Source organism: Pseudophryne corroboree, chromosome 4, assembly GCF_028390025.1.
Source record: "Pseudophryne corroboree isolate aPseCor3 chromosome 4, aPseCor3.hap2, whole genome shotgun sequence".
NCBI lineage: Eukaryota > Metazoa > Chordata > Amphibia > Anura > Myobatrachidae > Pseudophryne > Pseudophryne corroboree.
Genome location: NC_086447.1, coordinates 539,989,147 through 540,008,990, shown reverse-complemented (window position 1 = coordinate 540,008,990; position 19,844 = coordinate 539,989,147). Strand labels below are relative to the sequence as shown.

The window sequence follows — 19,844 nt, the reverse complement described above, 5'->3', positions numbered from 1 at the left end:
TCAAGTATTGGGTCTCATTTGGGTTTTTTCAAGTATACTCAAAGAGTCACTCAAGTTTTGTTCTACTATTAAATCTGAATAATATGTTTGTTTTCTTATGTAGGTCACTGGCCCACAAGGATCCTTGAAAGATGAAGCAAAGAGCGCTATACAAAAAAGCTTCCGGGTTCATACTGACGCTAAAAGGCAGTCTCAAGATTTACAAGGTAATACTGGTGTAGGATGTGGTTTTGAAAAAGAAAATGCATTGGCTTTATTTACCATTAAACAACGTACTGTGTAATGCTCTGAGTACTATACTGCTTTGCTATATAATGTGAAGTAGTAAGAGAACGGACTCTGAATATTAGTGGCAGAATCTACTGCATACATTTACTTAACAGCTTATAGCTGAATTCCTTGGTGGGCAGAGAAAACAAACCACAGCTCCCTTCCTGGGGATGAAAGCTGGGCAGACCAGGGAGCAAAAAGTTTGCCATTTTCTATATGCCCATCTATCAATTTTAGAATGGTGACTGATACTTGCTACCATGGCTAAGTAGGACTGTATCTTTTGTATCTTTATTCAATAACGTTGTCAACAAAGAACCAAACTCTTCTTAAAGGGAATCTCTAACTAAATGATGTCTTCTGATCAGAGGCGGATTTAGATCTCATGGGGCCCTAAGCAAGACACCGATTTGCCCCCCCCCCCTCCTCAAACAATCCATAACACTATATTTTCATTACTGATTTATTCCTCTTACATTATTTGTCATTTTTCCTCCTTATATTCTACTTTTTAAAAGTGTAAACATTACCGGCATCACAAACATTAAAAAGGTACATAAAAACACAGTGCAAACATAATATATAATTATCACCACACAGCAGGATCCAGAATTCACATTATGCCACATACTATGAGCCGAAAATTCATAATACGCCACATGATATGAGTTAAAATGCGTATTGTGCCACACACTATGAGCCGAAATATACATTACACCACACAGTATGAGCCAAAAAATAACATTACGCCACACGGTATTTGCCGAAATTCACAATATGCCACATGATATGAGTCAAAATGCATATTGTGCCACACACTATGAGCCAAAATATACATTACACCACACAGTATGAACCGAAATTCATATTACGCCATACGGTATGAGTAAAAATGCATATTATGCACCACAGTATGATCTGAAATATACATTATGCCACACAGTCCACCCTCCCACAGCACCCATGCCCAACCCCAACCCCCACACACACAAACACACACACACGCTGATTGTTGGCCTCACTGGGCTCCCCCTCACCTCCAGAAGTACTGGCAGTGGCAGGCACACAGTCAGTATCACCCCCTGGCCGATTGTGCCCCCCCCACTGGCAGGCACCCCCCACCGGCCACCATCAGGAAGCATGGAAGATGAGGATCGCCCCGTTAGCTTCCCCACCACCACCGCAAACACTTTAAAGGCAGCCCGGGCCCCGGCCGCAGCCACGATATTCACTGAGCACTGACAGCTCTCCTCCTTCAATCCTCCGATGGTGGCCAGGCTCTCTCTTATGGCTGGGCAGCAGCTTTCCTCTCTCCTCCCACAGCCCGCTCCGTCTCCCGGTCTCCATGCTGCGGTGCTGCTGGTCAGTCACATGGAGGAGAGGAGGAGGGGGTACACAGTGGGTGTGAGCTGGTTCTGGTCCCAGTGGGCAGCTGTCCAATCAGCGTGCGCTGACAGCCTGCTGGGGCTGGGCCGGCTCAGAATGATGCAAGTAAAAAAAAAATTCTCCTCTGCAGCGCCGCTACTTATGGCAATCCGTGGCCGCGGCCAGCCCCCCTGAGAATCATGGGGCCCTAAATGCATGCCTTGGTTGCCTAGCGGCAAATCCGCCCCTGCTCCTGATCCCCAACTAGCAAAGATGTGACTTGTTTCACTCTGACAACTTTATACTGAGCCGTCTTCATTCCAACATCTCTTTGCTGTTTGGGTGATATTGGAACAAAATATTCATATAAGGCATACAGAGGGGGATCAGATGAATAAATGTTTCTGCAAGAGAACTCCTTTAAATGAAAGACATAGAAATAAAAATAACTTAAAAAAATAATAGAAAACAGCGCTACTGCAAGATACATTAGTCAAACAAATAATTTGCAGGTCATAATTTCCATTCAGATGTGAAGAGGTTAAAGGAACAATTCTTGACAATCTCAAAATCTTGTTAATAGAAAACATACATTTCATAGAAAACTAATCTTGCAAAAGATGGATGAAGCTGATGGAGTCTCTTAGTTTCTCTCTTTTTTTTTTAATTTATATGTAAATGTCATCTTAGTGCAGCTACTTTCCACACCCACATGATTGATTTCTAAGAGTAGCAGGGAAGGTACTTTGAAATAAATATTCCCTGCAGGTTCTGGGAGATCAAATTTCAAATAAATATTTTAATTAGCGTATATTATGGTGCGTAATCTCACTATTGTTAGATTTTAGTACCTAATGTTACATTTCATTGTTCAACATAGTAACTAAAGATTTGAAGGTCATTTACAAAGTTCAAAATGTGGGCCTACAACACAAAGGAAGTTTTGTGATATCATAAAGTTATGTTTGCGAAATGATGTGCATTTTTGTATGGAGAAACTGGACAAAATCTTATCTGAAGGTACAGTAATTTAAACTTATTGATTACATGATGCCCACCCAGATATTGCTTTCAAGAATGGCACAATGATGTCATATGCAATGGGTGCCAGGGCCATTTTAACAGCATTGTAGGCCCTGGGCAAACAATGCACTGAGGGGCTAATTCAATAGCGAACAGGTCTGAAGTGCGCATGCGCCGGCGCATGGCAGACAGCCGACGGCTGTCTTAGCCCTGCAATAACCTCTGCCTGATTGACAGGCAGAGGCGGTCGCTGGGCAGGAGGGGGCGAGCCGGCAGCGTTTGGCTGTCGTTTACGGAGCCCGATACGGGCAACACAGGCGTGCCCGGACCGTTGGGGGCGGTGGGGCCGTGGCAGCTGCCTGATGTCATACGCAGCCGCTGCGACCCGGACAGCGACAAGTAGCTCCCTGCCAGCGCGCAGGAGCTGTGCAGTTAGGGAGCTACTCCTACAGTACAAAAGCATCATCTCCCCGCATGTCAGGGAAGCTGATCCTAGATGTGCTAAATTTAGCACATCCACGATTAGGTCTGAATCACCCCCTGAGTCTCCTAACAACCCATTCATTGGAAACTATTTTAAAAAATCGCAACATACCCTGAGGTCACACATCATCTTTCCATATGCTTCCATACAGTGAATGGCTGTCAGCACTATGATTTGTGGATAGCTCAGGCCATTTACTGTCTGGCCACAAGCTGGGAGGCAGATAGAGAATGTTGCCCTGCTGCTCTGATTGTGTGACCACCACCCACCCTGCTTGAAGGCCCTTAGAATTGTGGGGCCCTGGGCAGCTGCCCAATGTTCCTATATGTTAAAATGACCCTGATGTGTACAGGGTGTGTGGTGCACATGTCTCCTGGGTCCAGAGGCCCACACTACACACCCTTCACCCATAAACTATACTTACATATCTACACCATTTTCTTAGAGATCTAAACATATGTAATTGAGAATTCACCAGCAAAATGGCTCCTGTGCCTTTAACCCAGAGATCTATGCTTGTGCAGGAGACTCTGGCAAAGTGGCACACAGAAAAAAGAGAAAATGCAGGTGCACACTCTAAGTACTGAGAACATTGCTTTACAGAACAATTGTAATAAACTTAACATGGAGTGAAATTGAGGTTTTTAGCATAATTTTGGCCAAAAATATGGGCCCACCTACCGCAACCAGGTGACCTCATCAGGTGAGTCCACATTCCTAAGGTTCAAGTCCAGAGAGCGGGACCTCCTGCCCCAGAGCAGCCCGGCCACACCAACCTAGAGGGCCCAAAGCCTCGAACCTAATCCCAGTACTGTTGTATTATATAAATTTATCCAGGACCTCCCTTTCATAGTGCCTATTCCAATAGGACCCTGTACTAAATGTACACAATTTAGAATATATGGGGGGAAGCAGACACAATACCGCTGCAGGAGCCCGGCGGTCATAATACTGATGCTGGAATCCTCACTTGAGGGCACTATCCTGACATCAGAATGCAGACAAGGGAGGGATTCCTGGTGTCGAAATACTGATGTCGAGAATCCTGAATGTCCAGCTGGCGTCCTGCCACAGGGGGGGGGGGGGGTAATGTTTAGACAGGAAAAGGGGGGTCAGGGGGTCAGGGTTAGGGTGCAGGGCCGGAAAGGTTAAGGTTAGGGACCGGAGGGGAGGGGTTAGGTTTTGGGCTCATAGAAGGGGAGGTTAGGATTAGGAACCAAGTAGGGAAGGTTAGATTTAGGCAGCGAGAAAGGGAGGGTTAGGTACCCCTGGGGAGGGTTAAGCACCCACAAGGGATGGTTAAAGTATTGGGCGGTGGAGGGTTAGTGTCTTAACTACGGAGCTGTCTGGAATTTGATGGCAGGGATGCATTTGTCAGTATTCTGACCGACAGCATCCCGACAATCTGGATTACTTACTGAACCCCCCATAGGAGTGTGGAATGCACACCCTAATACTAAACATAATAAGAGTGTTGGCATGGCCATTTTACTTTGGGGATCATGCCAAGCTTTAAAAGTGCTAGACTGGTATTCAACCCCACACTGTTCTTTGCTATCTATCCTTGCAGATTTATACAATTTAGTATAATACATTATAAGCTCAGTTGCTGCTTGGCTGGATTCCCTGTTTGGAAAAAAGGATAGGTATTATTAACCTCCTGGAAAGCTGAGCATTGAGTAAACACTATAGGCCTGCCTTCTTTCAAGTGGCCCAACATTAAATCTATAGCACCTATATTTAATAAGTACACCACTTCCACCCCAACATGCCCATTATTAAATTAAAAGTATTTATTTAATTTTTTTAATTTAATAATCTTGTTTCCCCTAACTAGTTCTAAAATTAATATAACAATAAAACAACAGGTTCTGGAGCTCAGATGAGTTTCCCATATAGTAGATAACTGCAATAATGAAAAGTCCTGTGTATTTACAGACAAAAAGTATGTAAAATAAGTAGAGATGAGAGGGCTCAGTTTTTCTGAAAATCTAGCCCACCCGAACTTCAAGTATCTAAGCACTGACTCGGGTTTTCCTACCTTGCTGGGATTCAAAATGAAGGCAGAACATCATCATCCCAGCACCAGATCTCCTGGGGTTTTTATTTGACATAAGTCCCTGCAGCAAGATTCAAGTGCCATTACACAGCAGCCTCTGGAGAGCTGTGTGCTGCTGATGTCTGTGCTAACTCCACTCTAGTGCTGAGCTGAACTGTCTGACTATCCACTCCGATGCTGAGCTGAACTAACTGTCCATCCACTCCAGTGCTGCTGTGCTGAACTATCTGTCCATCAACTCCAGTGCTGAGTGACCTATCTGTCCACTCCAGTCCCCTTAGTGGTAATATTGGCCGAGCTAGATACAGTACAGAAATCTAGCAAGCCATTGTTTATTACATTTTTAAGTGCAGAAACTTGGAAGTTACATCTATTGTCAAAGAGTGTCACACGGGTGCAGGAATGTCACACAGGTGCAGCTAAGTGTCACACTGGTGTTGTATTTTTTTTGTCACTGCCCACAGTGCAGCTGCAGCCCAGAGCTCCATATAGGGCAGCACTAACCCTTGTTGCACAGCACACTGTTGTTTAATTGTCACTGTCTGTAGTGCAGCCCAGAGTGAATATATTTTTTGTACAACTAGTGTGTGCTATAGCTGTACTCCGCTGCATTCACATAAATATAAGCACTGTGCCTCTGCTGGCCAAACCCCACTGCATTCACATAAATAAGCACTGTAACTTCACAGGCCATACCCCACTGCATTCACATAAATAATATAAGCACTGTGAGTCAACAGGTCATACCCAGCTGCATTCAAATAAATTATATAAGCACTGTAACTCTACAGGCCATACCTCACTGTGTTCACATACATATAAGTACTGTGAGTCTGCAGTGTGATTTGTCATTTTTTTTAAAGTTGAAATAGATAAATGCTATAGTTGTTCTTTTAGTACAGCTTGTGTGTGCTGTACCTCACTGCATTCACTTCACTTACATATAAGCACTGTGAATCCGCAGTGTGAGTTGTCATTTTCAAAAAAGTTTAAATAAATACTATAGTTGATATGGATCTTGATCAGTCAATAAAAGAGCAGCAGCAGCAGCAACAACCAAGTACTAGTGCTGTGGCTGCTGCCAGTCATGATCGTACAGTACTACAACATCTACTAAAGGTGGTCCAGGGAACAGAGAATTTAGGAAAGGGCACCTGAAATCAAAATATTTCTCACTATAAAAAAGGAGTATAGTTGTCACATTAAAAACCCACAAACTAAGGCTTAAGAATAAACTGTGTGTTCACAAAATCCTGAGGAGAGTCTAGGGGTATCCACATTACCTATGTGTGAGTCTGACATTTCTCAGACTGTACTCATAGAGAACCCTTCTTCACTTCCTTCCACCATTTCTGCACCATCTGCAAATGTGTGGATGATCAGTACAAGTAAAGATGATGCCATAATAGAAATTGAGGATGCTACTGTGGAAGAGGCACAGGATGAGTGGGATATTTGTGTACTATCTGACGATACCGAGGATGATAAGGATGTTGATTATGTTGTTTGTGTAAGTCAGCCAACAGTAGCAGCAGTTCATGGTGCCCTTGATAAAAAGAGAGCCATTGTGATGCCTGGGTATAAGACCAAAAAAGCCACCTCTTGGGTGTGGGATTATTTTTACCCAAATCCTGACAACATTTTTTGAAAGCATCTACTCAATTTTTGAGCCAAAGTTAGTAGAAATATGGACGTTAACCAACTAGGCACCTCCACCTTATTGCATCATTTAGCGGCAAGTTCATTACATTTGTTTTACAAAGTTATAGTAATTGTTGTAATTAACACCCTCAACCTCCTCATTAGTGAAAAATTGGTTTGTGGGGCCCAAACAAACCAAGCACTTCAGCCACAAAAGTAGCAATCCCTGTCACTGAAGTGCTTGGTTTGTTAAACTGTGCATGTCCTTCATAAAAGTGGATGGGAGGGTCTAAGGAAAATTCTACCTTGCACCACTTTTCTTTTCATAGTGGGCTGTATTTTGGGGGATGGTCTTTGCAATACTAATTTGTAACACATTTTTAACAAGAAATTAAGTGGTGCCTCACACGTGTTAATTGTACTTAATCAATCTTTATGTATTTTCTACCTTTTGCCCTGCATAACAGCCTACAGCTCTTGATCTAGGCCTCACACATTCTAATTTTAGTTAATTATTCTTGTATTCTTTTATGGCCTTTTCTCTCCTGACTTGCTGCAAAACAGAAGGTCAAAATAGTCCACATCTCAATTTTAAATTTTTAATCAATCAATCAATCAATCAATCAATCATTCTTGTATTCTATTATAGCCTTTTATCTCCTTATTTGCTGAGAAACAGAAGGTCTATATAGTCAATGCCTAAATGTTAAAAAAAATTAAAATAATCATTCATGTGTGGCCTTTTCTCTCCTGATTTGCTGCAAAACAGAAGATCAATATAGCCCTTACCTGCCTTCCACTATATTCTCCATCTCCATTTCCCTGTACTTACCTCCAGTTTCTGAGCTAGTTTTTTAATAATGAAAATATTTTTGGTTGCTTTCTATGTGGTCATATAATTTATTAAACTGCCATCCTGTCTGTCACTGCAGTGCCACTCTTCTTCCTAGATGTGCCATGTTTGAAGTTGAACTGCCACGTGTTTGTGTCACACAGTGCTGTCACTTAGCTTAGTCAGCCAGCTAGCTCGGTGCAACCTTTTGGCTTAAACTGGATAAAAGCAATACTGTGATTTGTGAGGTGGTTAGAATTGACTGGAAATTAATGCTGTTTTTATATTTAAAAAAAAAACAGATCCAAAACCAAAAGATGAAGATGATACAGATCCAAAACCAAAAATCAAAACACTGGGATATACACACATCTTTAAAAATAATACTTAGTCCATGAAACATATAGAGAGGTCTGTGATGATATATTGTTCTATTCCTCTTCTTCTGTAAATATTCAACTCAAAAACAGAAAGAAAAAGAGAAACAACTCATGGTGTAGTATGTTTTATAGCATCCAGACAATTATGGTGAATAGGGTGATGATAAATGATCATCTTCCATATTTGGGAAAACATTCTGAAGACTCGAAAGATTGCACATATTAAAGTATACAGTGCCCTTCCTTGGAACCATCTTTATTGGTTCTGAGAGAGAGCTAGGAGGGATTGAATACAAAGTACCTTGGCAATGGTCCTTCTGGGGTCCTGACATGCCAGGGAGGCACATGTTATCCTAATATGTGGCATATTACAGGAGGCATATAATGTTACATAATCCTTAATATTTACTACAGGATCTTACCACATTCCCACATACTTGCTCTCTAACACCGGGGTCCGATAAATCTCATAGCATCACTTGCCGTCTATTTATGGTCTTGTGTGGAATCACCGACCAAATGTCTCCAATTATAATCACTATTACACATAGGCAGGTATTCTATTAGCCGCAGTTAATTACCGTAGCTTATTAATGCACCAGGGATATCCTATCTGCCCCGACTGCCGGCATGTATCAGGGGGTTGTATAACCTGCACAACAAGTGCACCTAAAACCGACAATAAGTGCCGCAAACATTCATAGGTCCGCGGCTTTACGAGAACCATATGTATTTCGCCTTAAAAACGGGGGGGGGGGGGGGGGGGTTTGCACGATACAATAGGATAGGACAATGTGAAAAACCACTGTTTTTTGGGAGTAGTACACCATCGGGCTAATAGGAAACCGCTATTATTCTATTAAATTTAGCATTAAATTGGCAAATATAGTGCAAAATACACTACAGCATAGTAATTTGATATTATATCTTATTTATTTCAGGGTCAACATTTACAATCAGTGCCAAGGATAAGAAAAAAATACATGAAAGATAAAGTATTATCCGTAAATGCCATATGAGCGTTAGGATCATATCTAACACGTCTTTATTAATTAAAAGTATCATATAAGGATTAGATAGAAACAGTACAACTATACTGTAGCTTGAGAATGGTACTTCAGACAATATAGCGCAATAAAAAGCCAGGGTTATCACCTATAATCTTAAGTGTTAAAAAAAAACATATACAGGTTGAGTATCCCTTATCCAAAATGCTTGGGACCAGAGGTATTTTGGATATCGGATTTTTCCGTATTTTGGAATAATTGCATACCATAATGAGATATCATGGCAAAGGGACCTAAATCTAAGCACAGAATGCATTTATGTTTCATTTACACCTTATACACACAGCCTGAAGGTAATTTTAGCCAATATTTTTTATAACTTTGTGCATTAAACAAAGTGTGTCTACATTCACACAATTCATTTATGTTTCATATACACCTTATACACACATCCTGAAGGTCATTTAATACAATATTTTTAATAACTGTGTGTATTAAACAAAGTTTGTGTACAGTGAGCCATCAGAAAACAAAAGTTTCACTATCTCACTCTCGCTCAAAAAAGTCCGTATTTCGGAATATTCCGTATATCGGATATTTGGATATGGGATACTCAACCTGTAGTAAATATTTTTTCAAACTTCATACAAATGAGCAGTTTAAAATAAATAATTTAAACCAAGTGGTGTCAGTGTACGCAATGGGAATATACGACATCTCTTTCTCAAGAGTTTACTATCTAAATCATCCCCTGTCTCCCAAGCAAACATATTCAGTAGTCTTTAAAGTGAAGTATAATGAGGAATGCTTTGAAACTCGGTAGGATAGTACTTTATTTCATGTTTCTGATAGGGGTTTCTAGTCTTATTTTCAATGTGTTTATTTTTTTTCCTGATATATTTTAAGCAGTAAGTAAATTCTTATAGATAAAACATGGACGTTGTCAGAGGCGCTACCAGATGAGGGCAGTGTCGGACTGGGGCATGATGGGCTCACCAGGGAAATGCAATCACAGGGGCCCACTAAGGGGCATTGCTGTATGTTGGAAGGGGTGTAGCCACATGACCAGAGAGGAGTGGCCAGCCATTATAGGCACCACCGAGCATAGTATATAAAGAAAAAGAGCTCTACCTGTGCCAGATACACAGATGCCCCCAGCAGTGCCAGATACATGGATGCCCCCAGCAGTGCCAGATACACGGATGCCCCCAGCAATGCCAGATACACGGATGCCCCCAGCAGTGCCAGATACACGGATTCCCCCAGAAATGCCAGATACACGGATGCCCCCAGTAGTGCAGTACCAGATACACGGATGCCCCCAGCAGGGCCAGATACATGGATGCCCCTCAGCTGTGCCACATACACGGATGCCCATGGATGCCCCTCAGCAGTGCCAGATACACGGATGACCCCAGCAGTGCCTGATACACGGATGCTTACTGCTCCTGTGTCTGAGGCCTCTGACTCTGCCTCACATAGTCACTGGCACCACCTGGGCTCTGCTACCACTCCCGCTGCTACTGCTGCTGCTTCATCTGGTAGAAGAGCGCAGCGTGCATCTCCTTCCCTCAGTCCGATCCTGCCTAGTGGCATATAAGCTCCCATCGAATGCACCCAGTGCAGTAATAGGGAGGCCAAGCAAAAATTACCTGTATAGTGGGTCCTCAGAGATGCAGACAAGCCAGAAGCCTGAAGAAGATGGACTGCTAGTCCCCTCACATGTGCTGGTGGTAGGCAGTCCTCAGTGTGCAGTGAGGGATCCAATAGGCAGTGACTTGAGCTTGTGCATTGGAACGTCTCAAGGAGTCCCGTGGGTGCAGAGACACCCGGCGCTCATCTAATACAGGTGGGTGCTATAAGGAACTGGGGGTGCTACTGTAGGTACCCAGCCGGACAGGAACTCCTAGGAATAAAGCACCTGTGCATAAGAAACGTAAGACTGAGGACGGCGGGCCACCAACACAACCTAGGCAGGCAGTCCACAATGCAGGAGAATCCGGCTGACGATGAGAGATACCTCTGCGGCAGGGATGGCCAGCACCCGGTCGGATACAGTGCCCCGATGCTGTAACCCGATGCATGCTGTACGTATAATCCCAGCGGGGGTCGGCTGTGTGGAGATGCCTGGAAGCTGCAAGATGACAGCTCTGCAGAGAGGAGGTCTTCATATGGGAAATGTCACCGCCGCCGCCCGGGATCACCTGCTCCTGTGGCTGGGGAGGAGAGCACAGTGCGCAGCGCACCTCTTCTCCCCTGTCGACTCTTGTAAGCCCCACCCTCACACAAAAGAGGGGTGGCTAATACTCAGCAGGGCCTACTGGTAGGTTCACCGCCTCCGCAGTGGCCATGGATGAGGGACTACTCTTTACCCATGCCCGGGCTTGTTGTAGGGGCCTAACTAAAGCCCAGACTAGCTGCAGAGGGGGACATTGTCCCTATTTGCAGCGCTGCTGAGGGGGATAAATATTTTTTCTTTTATTTGGGGGGGGGCGGGGGCAGAGAGCATGGCCACACCTCTCATATTATTATATTTGCAGTCAGAGCCGGCCCTAACCAATATAATGCCCTAGGCAAGATTTTGGCTGGTGCCCCCTAGCACCACCGCTTGTTCCGCCTCTGACCCTGCACATCTTTCCCAGCACCATCACCCACCACCCATAGTAGTCCTTTTTTTTTTCCTACCCCCTGTAATTTAAATAAGAACAGTGTGGACATTTGGCGCACAGCCCAAAAAGGTATGTGTTTTTGCTGGCAAGGGGCATGGTCACACAATAGTACCCCCAATTTAAATTGTGCCTCACAGTAGTGCAACTTTATTCACAATTTATCATACGATAGTGTCCTTTATTCACATTACATCATACAGTAGCACCACTTTACCTTATATACGTTACTCCTCACAGTAGTGCCCCTCATTCACATAACATCATACTGAATTGCTCCTTATTCACATTACACCACACCATATTGCTCTTTATTCTCATTACACCACACCATATTGCTCTTTATTCACATTAGACCACACAGTAGTGCACTTTCTATACATTATGCCTCACAGTAGAGCACCTTATACACATAATGCCATACATTGGTAATGCATTTATACACATAGGGGGTCATTCCGAGTTGTTCGCTCGCTAGCTGCTTTTAGCAGCATTGCATACGCTAGGCCGCCGCTCTCTGGGAGTGTATCTTAGCATAGCAGAATTGCAAACGAAAGATTAGCAGAATTGCAAATAGAAAAATCTTAGCAGTTTCTGAGTAGCTCGAGACTTACTCCTACACTGCGATCAGCTCATGCCGCAAATCATTTTAATCAGCAGAAGCTGATTGTGCCCCTAGGCATACCAGATTCCCTAGGCAATTGCCTAGTTTCCCTATGCCTAGGGCCGGCTCTCTTTGCAGTCCAGATCTTATTGACAGATATTGAAGTGATTTGAATGTTTTTTTCGAGGCTGTTTATGAAGACTCCATGCCCGAATGTTGCTCTAATAAGGGACTGTCCCCACGAAGCATAAAATGTAATGATAGTGCTGTCACTTTGTTCCAAGTCCCACCCTGTTCGATTAATTCTTCGGCGAGCACAATCAGGTTACAGCAGAGGAATCTGTAAAAATGTGTGAAAAGTAGCCTAAGTCTACAATGCAAATACAATACAATATATATACTGCTTTTGCGATCATTAAGTTTGAGATGGAAGCAAATATGCTAGAAGAATATAAATCTGCACTGGATACAGTTTGTGTTATATATGAGTATTGATAACCAACATCAAGCCTAATGGTATTATAAATTCAGCAATGGGTTGGGATTACAGCGCTGACCTGGGCGGAAAGCCTCCACAGTAAATCGCCACAGTTTACCTTATTGGGTGTGTAATTCACCTATTTGTACCTCCTTTCATTGGTGGGCAGTGAGGATGTGTCAGGTCCTAAATTGCCTGCTGAGAAGAGGGGACACTGAGCCTGGGTAGAGCTGTGAGCTGATATCCACGGCCCTCGCGACCGGAAGTTCGGGAACCGGAAGTCACCACACATTTTGCTGAAAGAGCTTGGTCACCATGTGACCAAGCTCTTTCAGCGAAACACGCGTCGACTTCCGGTTCTGGTGTCCGAACTTCCTGGGTAGAGCTGTGAGCCGATGTCCACGGTCCTCGCGATCGTAAGTTCGGACACCGGTACTGGAAGTCGCTGCGCGTTTCACTGAAAGAGCTTGGTCACCATGAAAGAGCCTATTCACCAGAATAGTTTAATATTTTTTTATATATTTTTTTGTGTCATACATCATCCAGCATACTGTATTGAATTGAATCTGAAACACTGCACTGATTTATTTATTTTTTGTTTCCAGCTTTATATAAGCTACACATCATTCTGCATATAGGCCCTCATTCCGAGTTGATCGCTCGCAAGGCGAATTTAGCAGAGTTACACACGCTAAGCCGCCACCTACTGGGAGTGTATCTTAGCATCTTAAAATTGCGACCGATGTATTCGCAATATTGCGATCACAAACTACTTAGCAGTTTTAGAGTAGCTCCACACTTACTCTGCCTGTGCGATCATTTCAGTGCTTGTCGTTCCTGGTTTGACGTCACAAACACACCCAGCGTTCGCCCAACCACTCCCCCGTTTCTCCGGCCACTCCTGCGTTTTTTCCGGAAACGGTAGCGTTTTCAGCCACACGCCCATAAAACGCCGTGTTTCCGCCCAGTAACACCCATTTCCTGTCAATCACATTACGATCGCCGGAGCGATGAAAAAGCCGTGAGTAAAAATACTTTCTTCATAGCAAAGATACTTGGCGCAGTCGCAGTGCGAATATTGCGCATGCGCACTAAGCGGAATTTCACTGCGATGCGATGAAAAATACCGAGCGAACGACTCGGAATGAGGGCCATAGTGTGCTGAATTACATCTTTTTGCACATAGTGCTAAATTGCACTTCTAATATTGCACTTATTTGTTTTTGTTCTATCATAACGCTATTGATTAACAAATAGGTCAAATATTTATCATTATTCCATACTGAATTGTAAGAGAATATCGCACTGTATTGTCTTTCTTTAAACTATAAGTAATCCCCAGGGACATCATTTTCTTTCTACTCAGTTCTTGCATTCTTTATTTTTTCCAGGGTGCTCTCTCATCCCATAATTATCAGTGGCATTTTGCAATGCTTATGGTAACAGAACGCCACTCCATCTAGGGACAGCAGAAGCACCGCTCTATTCTATACTTCTGGGCCATTGTCTGTTTCTTCGCTACTCTCTCATTCTGTCATTCGATGTTTGAAAACAGATGATTGAACAGCAGAAGTGCTAAGTAACATGGACCTGGCTCCTGTTTCTCACAAATGTGATAAACATATATATTGAGAACTATATATCATGGCGCACGTTATTTAGTAACATTTTTCATTTTAGTGCATTTTTCACTACACTAAGTGATATTCAGGTACTTTCAAGTACACATCCATCATCCTAATATATGATTTGCAAGACTGTCTGTATGTGTGGATTGATTGCACATGTGGAGAATTGATTCACCTACGGTCAGACCGCACTGAGTATGCCCAATCTCGTCTGATCTTTTTTTTTTTTTTAAACACATTTTATTGGATGGATCATGAAATAAGTACAATAATAACGTAACAGAACACCCGAACATTTTGGGTGCTTAAAGAGCAGGTATAATTACAGTGAATTGTTACAACAACAGAGTAGATCCGATTTTTGTTTTTGTGTTTTCCCATGTTTAGAGATTCAAGTCAAAGCATAAGAGATGGGAGACTCTCGGCAACGGGGTGGCCTTCCGTCATAGAGAGTCAGCAGAAGAAATGAGAGGAAGAGCGTGCTCAGATATCGAGCAGGAGGGAACCGGAGTGCAAAGGAGGCTGGGCACCTCCGGTTGGAGAGAAGAGAGGGGGGAGTAGAGAGAGGGTGGTGGGGGTGGAAGGGTGGCCCTCGGGGGCAGGGGGTGGGTGCGGCTTTGGCATGCTGTGTCAGGTTATAAATGGGGAGGGGGCCTGTTGTAAAGTTAGCCACGGGGACCATACTTTATCAAATCGCTTCGACGTGTTACGAATGACTGCAGTCATGTATTCCATTTTGTGGATATACCATATCCGGGAAATTATCACCGCCATTGGTGAAGGGGTCGGGTTCTTCCAGTCTGTGGCAATTTGGCAAGTCATTGCCGAAACTATATGTCGGAATAGTTTGTTTTGGTGTCTATTGAGGGTGGGAAGAGTCATGGGGAGCAAGAAGTATTGGGGATCGGAGGAGATGGAGGTGTCAAATAGGCGCGAGAGCAAAGTGATGAGTTCACCCCATATTTTATGAATTTTGGGGCAAGCCCACCAAATGTGTAAGAATGAACCAGTGTCTGTACAGCCCCTCCAGCATCCATCTGGGGTGCCGGGGAACATAGTATGCAGACGGGCAGGGACATAGTACCATCGGTAGAGTAATTTATAGATATTTTCTTTAATTCTTACACATATGGAGCTGGAAGCCGCATTGTCCCATATATCTACCCATTCCTCATTGTCTATAGTAAATCCCAGTTCCTTCTCCCATGCTGACTCGTGAGGGGCCCGGGATGTTGTGGGGAGGTCGTCCAGGAGGTTGTATATATCTGATATGAGGCCTTTAGTGTTGGTGCGTTTCCAGCTAATGTATTCGAAGGGGGATAGGTGTCTGTGGAGAAGAGTAGTGGTAATGGTGGAGTGGAAATGTCTAATTTGGAGATAGCGAAAGAAGTCTGATGAGGGGATTACTGTTCCTTCACGGATATCTGTGAATTGTGGGAAAGTAGCTGTGGAGGTGATATCATTAACATATAGTATGCCACTCGAGCGCCAGGATGTATGCGTGGCTCCACTCATGCCTGGTGGAAAGGCTGGGTTGTGAAATAACGGAATTAGCGGGGATGGGTATGGGGCCAAGCTGAACCGTCTGTTTGTCAGGTCCCAGGTCGCTAAGGAGCGACTTACTACAGGGTGCGATAAGACCGCACGGGGACGCCGGTTCCGGTGTAGCCACAATAGAGAGGATAGCGTGGCTAGGCCTGTCTCCTCCGCCTCTATCCTCACCCAGACCTTTCGTGTCCCGCCCTCGTTGCACCATTGTGTACATTGAGCAAGTTGCGCGGCATAATAGTATTTCTTAAAGTCCGGGATACCCAGTCCGCCTCCTCTGGAGGGGCGTTGGAGCAGTTTAAGTCTGACTCGGGGACGTTTATGGTTCCAAATAAAAAGGGAGGATTGGCGTTGTAGGGTCTTGAAGACGTAGGTAGGGACGTAAATCGGGAGGGTCTGAAATAAGTACAGGAGTCGGGGGAGCACGCTCATCCTAACGGAGTTAATTCTGCCTATCCATGAAATAAAATAACTGGACCAATCCACCAAGTCCTCCTTAATTGTCTGTAATAAGCGGGGATAATTTGCTTGGAAAAGTTGGTGATGATGGTGGGTCAAGAATACACCAAGGTATTTAATTTTCTTGGTATGCCAGTTACAGGGGAGGGTAGCTTGAAGGTCCTGTTTAAGAGCTGCCGGGATATAAAAGTTGAGGACCTCTGTTTTGTTCACGTTTATTTTATAGCCAGAGAGCTGTGAGTATAAATTGGTCTCGGAAAGAAGAGCGGGGAGAGATTGGGCTGGGTCAGTGAGGGAAATCAGGACGTCATCGGCATATAACGCTATCTTGTGTTCGGAAAGGCCTGTGGATATTCCATGGATAGCACTGTTATTACGAATCCTTGCTGCTAGGGGCTCCATGACTAGTGCAAAGATTAAAGGGGAAAGGGGGCATCCCTGCCTGGTACCATTAGTGATTCCAAAACTGGAGGAGGAGACACCGTTAACCATCACCTGGGCTGACGGGGAACGGTAGAGTGCTTTGATTCCCTCTAGAAAGTTTCCGGAGAATCCCATTTTGTCAAGGACTGCAAAGGCAAAAGACCACGATATGCGGTCGAAGGCCTTCTCCGCGTCGAGAGCCAAGATGAGAGAGGGAGGTTTCCGTTTTTGGATTGAACATATTAGATCTATTGCCCTTCTGGTGTTGTCAGACGCCTGGCGTCCAGGGATGAAGCCAACCTGGTCCGGGTGGACCAGGCCGGGCATCAAGGGACCCAGACGGTTAGCTAGAATTTTCGCGTATATCTTCAAATCAACATTCAGTAATGAGATTGGTCTGTAGTTTAAGCAACTAGTCGGGTCTTTGTCAGGCTTTGGGATTACCACTATGTCTGCCCGGGTCGTCTCCGGTAGGAAGGAGGCTCCCTCGAGAATACCGTTAAATAGGGAGGTCAGGTGTGGTGCCAGTTCCTTCGCGAAGAGTTTATAATATTGGGCTGTGAAACCGTCTGGCCCTGGAGCAGCCGACGAGCGCATAGATCGTATGGCGGCTATTGTCTCCTCCTCCGAGATTCGACTATTAAGGGCTTCCATTTGATTGTCAGATAGGGTTGGGAGGGGGGTGTCGGATAAGTATGAGCGTGCTCCCCCAGATCCGTCAGAAGATAGCAGGGGCGGGTCAGGTAGGTTATAAAGGGAGCTATAAAACAGGCGAAAATCTTCGGCCATCAGTTCAGGGTCATATGTATAGGTTCCCCTTTGTGACGAGTACAATTTATCTATTGCGCCCAGTGCCTGCTTACGACGAAGTTTGTTGGCTAATAGGGTATCTATTTTATCCATTTTGTCGTAAAACCGTTGTTGCAGTTTCCGAAGGATTAGTGCAGCACGGTTGGATAGGAGGGTGTTTAGTTGTCCCCGGAGGGAGTCTATCTGAGTGAGTAAGGAGGGATCGGGGGATACTTTGTGTTTGGATAGTAAGGTGGCTATTTCTGATTCAAGGGAGGCTATCTCCTGTGCGGCTTTTTTCTTAATTGCCGACGATTTTGCTAACAGGGTGCCGCGGATCGTAGCTTTGTGGGCTTCCCAAAGGGTATTAAGTGGGATGTCAGGAGACATATTTTCGGTGAAATAGTGTGTGATCGCTAATCTAGTTTCCTCTAGTGCAGAGGGGTGTTGTAGAAGCGAGTCGTTAAGACGCCATTTGTATTTCCTATGAGGCGCTCGATGTATATCTATGAGGAGGTAGACCCCAGCGTGGTCCGTCCAAGTCAGTGGTGTAATGCCTGTATCAGAGATCAGTGGCACTAGGGTAGAGGAGATGTGGATCATGTCAATCCTGGAGTAGTGTTGATGTGGAGCTGAGAAGTGCGTGAAATCTTTGATGTGGGGGTGTTGGGAACGCCAAGTGTCACAGAGGCCGTGAAGTTTCATGGTGGCGGTAAGTGTGCGGGAAGCCCGGGGGAGAGTCGTCATAGAAGCGTGGGGCGGAGGGCTGGATCTATCTAGCAAGGGGTCAATTATGGTATTAAAGTCGCCACCCATGATAATGCTTCCCTGTGCTTCTCGTGATAGGCGTTTGGAGAGAGAATCAAAGAACAGAGATTGGTCTTGGTTGGGGGCGTAGACGGAGACCAAAGTGAGAGCCTTAGAACGGAGGGTACCCATTACCATAAGGAACCTTCCATCTGGGTCTATCACTGTCCTGGAATGGATAAACGGGATATTACGATGAACTAAGATGGCCACACCCCGTTTTTTACAGTCTGCTGAGGCAAAATAGGACTGGGAGAACCATTTGCCCATCAGCCGGGTGTGGGGACCAGTGAGGTGTGTTTCCTGTAGGAATGCTATGTCGACTTTCTCACGTCTGCAAGCACTCAGGAAAACGGTACGCTTCCTAGGGGAGTTCAGGCCATTTACATTGACCGAGAATATTTTAAGAGACATGATTATTTACGTGGGGGGGTATGGCGCGTTGCCGGATATGATCCAGCAAGGTACAATTTGTGCCAGGCGAAGGCCACCCTTCCAGGCCAAGCGAGAGAGGGAGCAGGGAGGTCGAATAGAGGCCACCAGAAAAGAGAGAGAAGGAAGAACATAGAGAAGAAGAAGAAGAAATACCCCAAATGGGGAAACATCCCTGTGTTTGTGGGTCCCATTCGGGGGCCGCACGGGGAAAGCATCGAATAAGTAACATTATTAACAACATTAAGGGATTATGGGGGGGTAACTGAGCTACCATGTGAGAGGGTATGAGTCTCCCGGGCCACAAGGGCTGAGGATGGCTATAACCATTTTACCTTTATGGCAGACATAATAGAATATAGGACTCTGAGAACTGTGTCCAGACAACAAAAACGCTAACATAAAAACAAAAATAGGGAGGGGGAGGGGAGGGCAGGGGGGGAGGGAATTTGGAAAGAGGGAAGAGAGAGAGAGAGGAAAAAAGAAGAGGGAGAAAGAAAAAAAAAAAAAAAAAAAAAGGGGGGGGTTACGGAGAGGGAGAAGGGGGGGGGGGATACCACAGAGGTGTAAACAGTCATAACTTGATTATAACAGCATTAACCGAGGATAGTTACGATACTGGTCTTTGAGCTGAGGCCGAATTCTCCACTGTTCTCAATCATTTCGAGTTGTGGAGGCGCAGCATCGTCAGTTCATGCATTATACATGTCGGGGGGATTTCCCCAGTTCAGTTCAGGGGGGATCCTTGTCCACATTGCGCTGTCGTGTCACCCGTGTCCAATCAGGAAGCGGGGGCTGAGGGTGTGGCGGTTTAGATGATGAGGCCGCCATGTCGTCTTCAGCTGATGTTGGGAGAAGATCTAGCTTTGCCAACAGTTCCTGTCCTTGGGTTAGGGTCTTGACCGAGTGGATAGTGTTATTAATCGAAACATGTAAATGGAAGGGGAAT

The 19,844-nt window shown here is 44.7% G+C and overlaps 1 protein-coding gene across 8 annotated transcripts in view; it reads left to right on the top strand.

Annotated features, from left to right (window-relative positions):
• The window catches only part of LAMA2 (laminin subunit alpha 2), a 1,276,598-nt gene that overhangs the window by 1,049,906 nt on the left and 206,848 nt on the right, over nucleotides 1-19,844 (top strand). For all 8 annotated transcript variants that reach the window (XM_063917336.1, XM_063917337.1, XM_063917331.1 and 5 more), the window contains one exon: nucleotides 104-206. In XM_063917336.1, coding sequence (XP_063773406.1) covers nucleotides 104-206 — 103 coding nt within the window. The remainder of the gene's footprint in view (nucleotides 1-103; nucleotides 207-19,844) is intronic.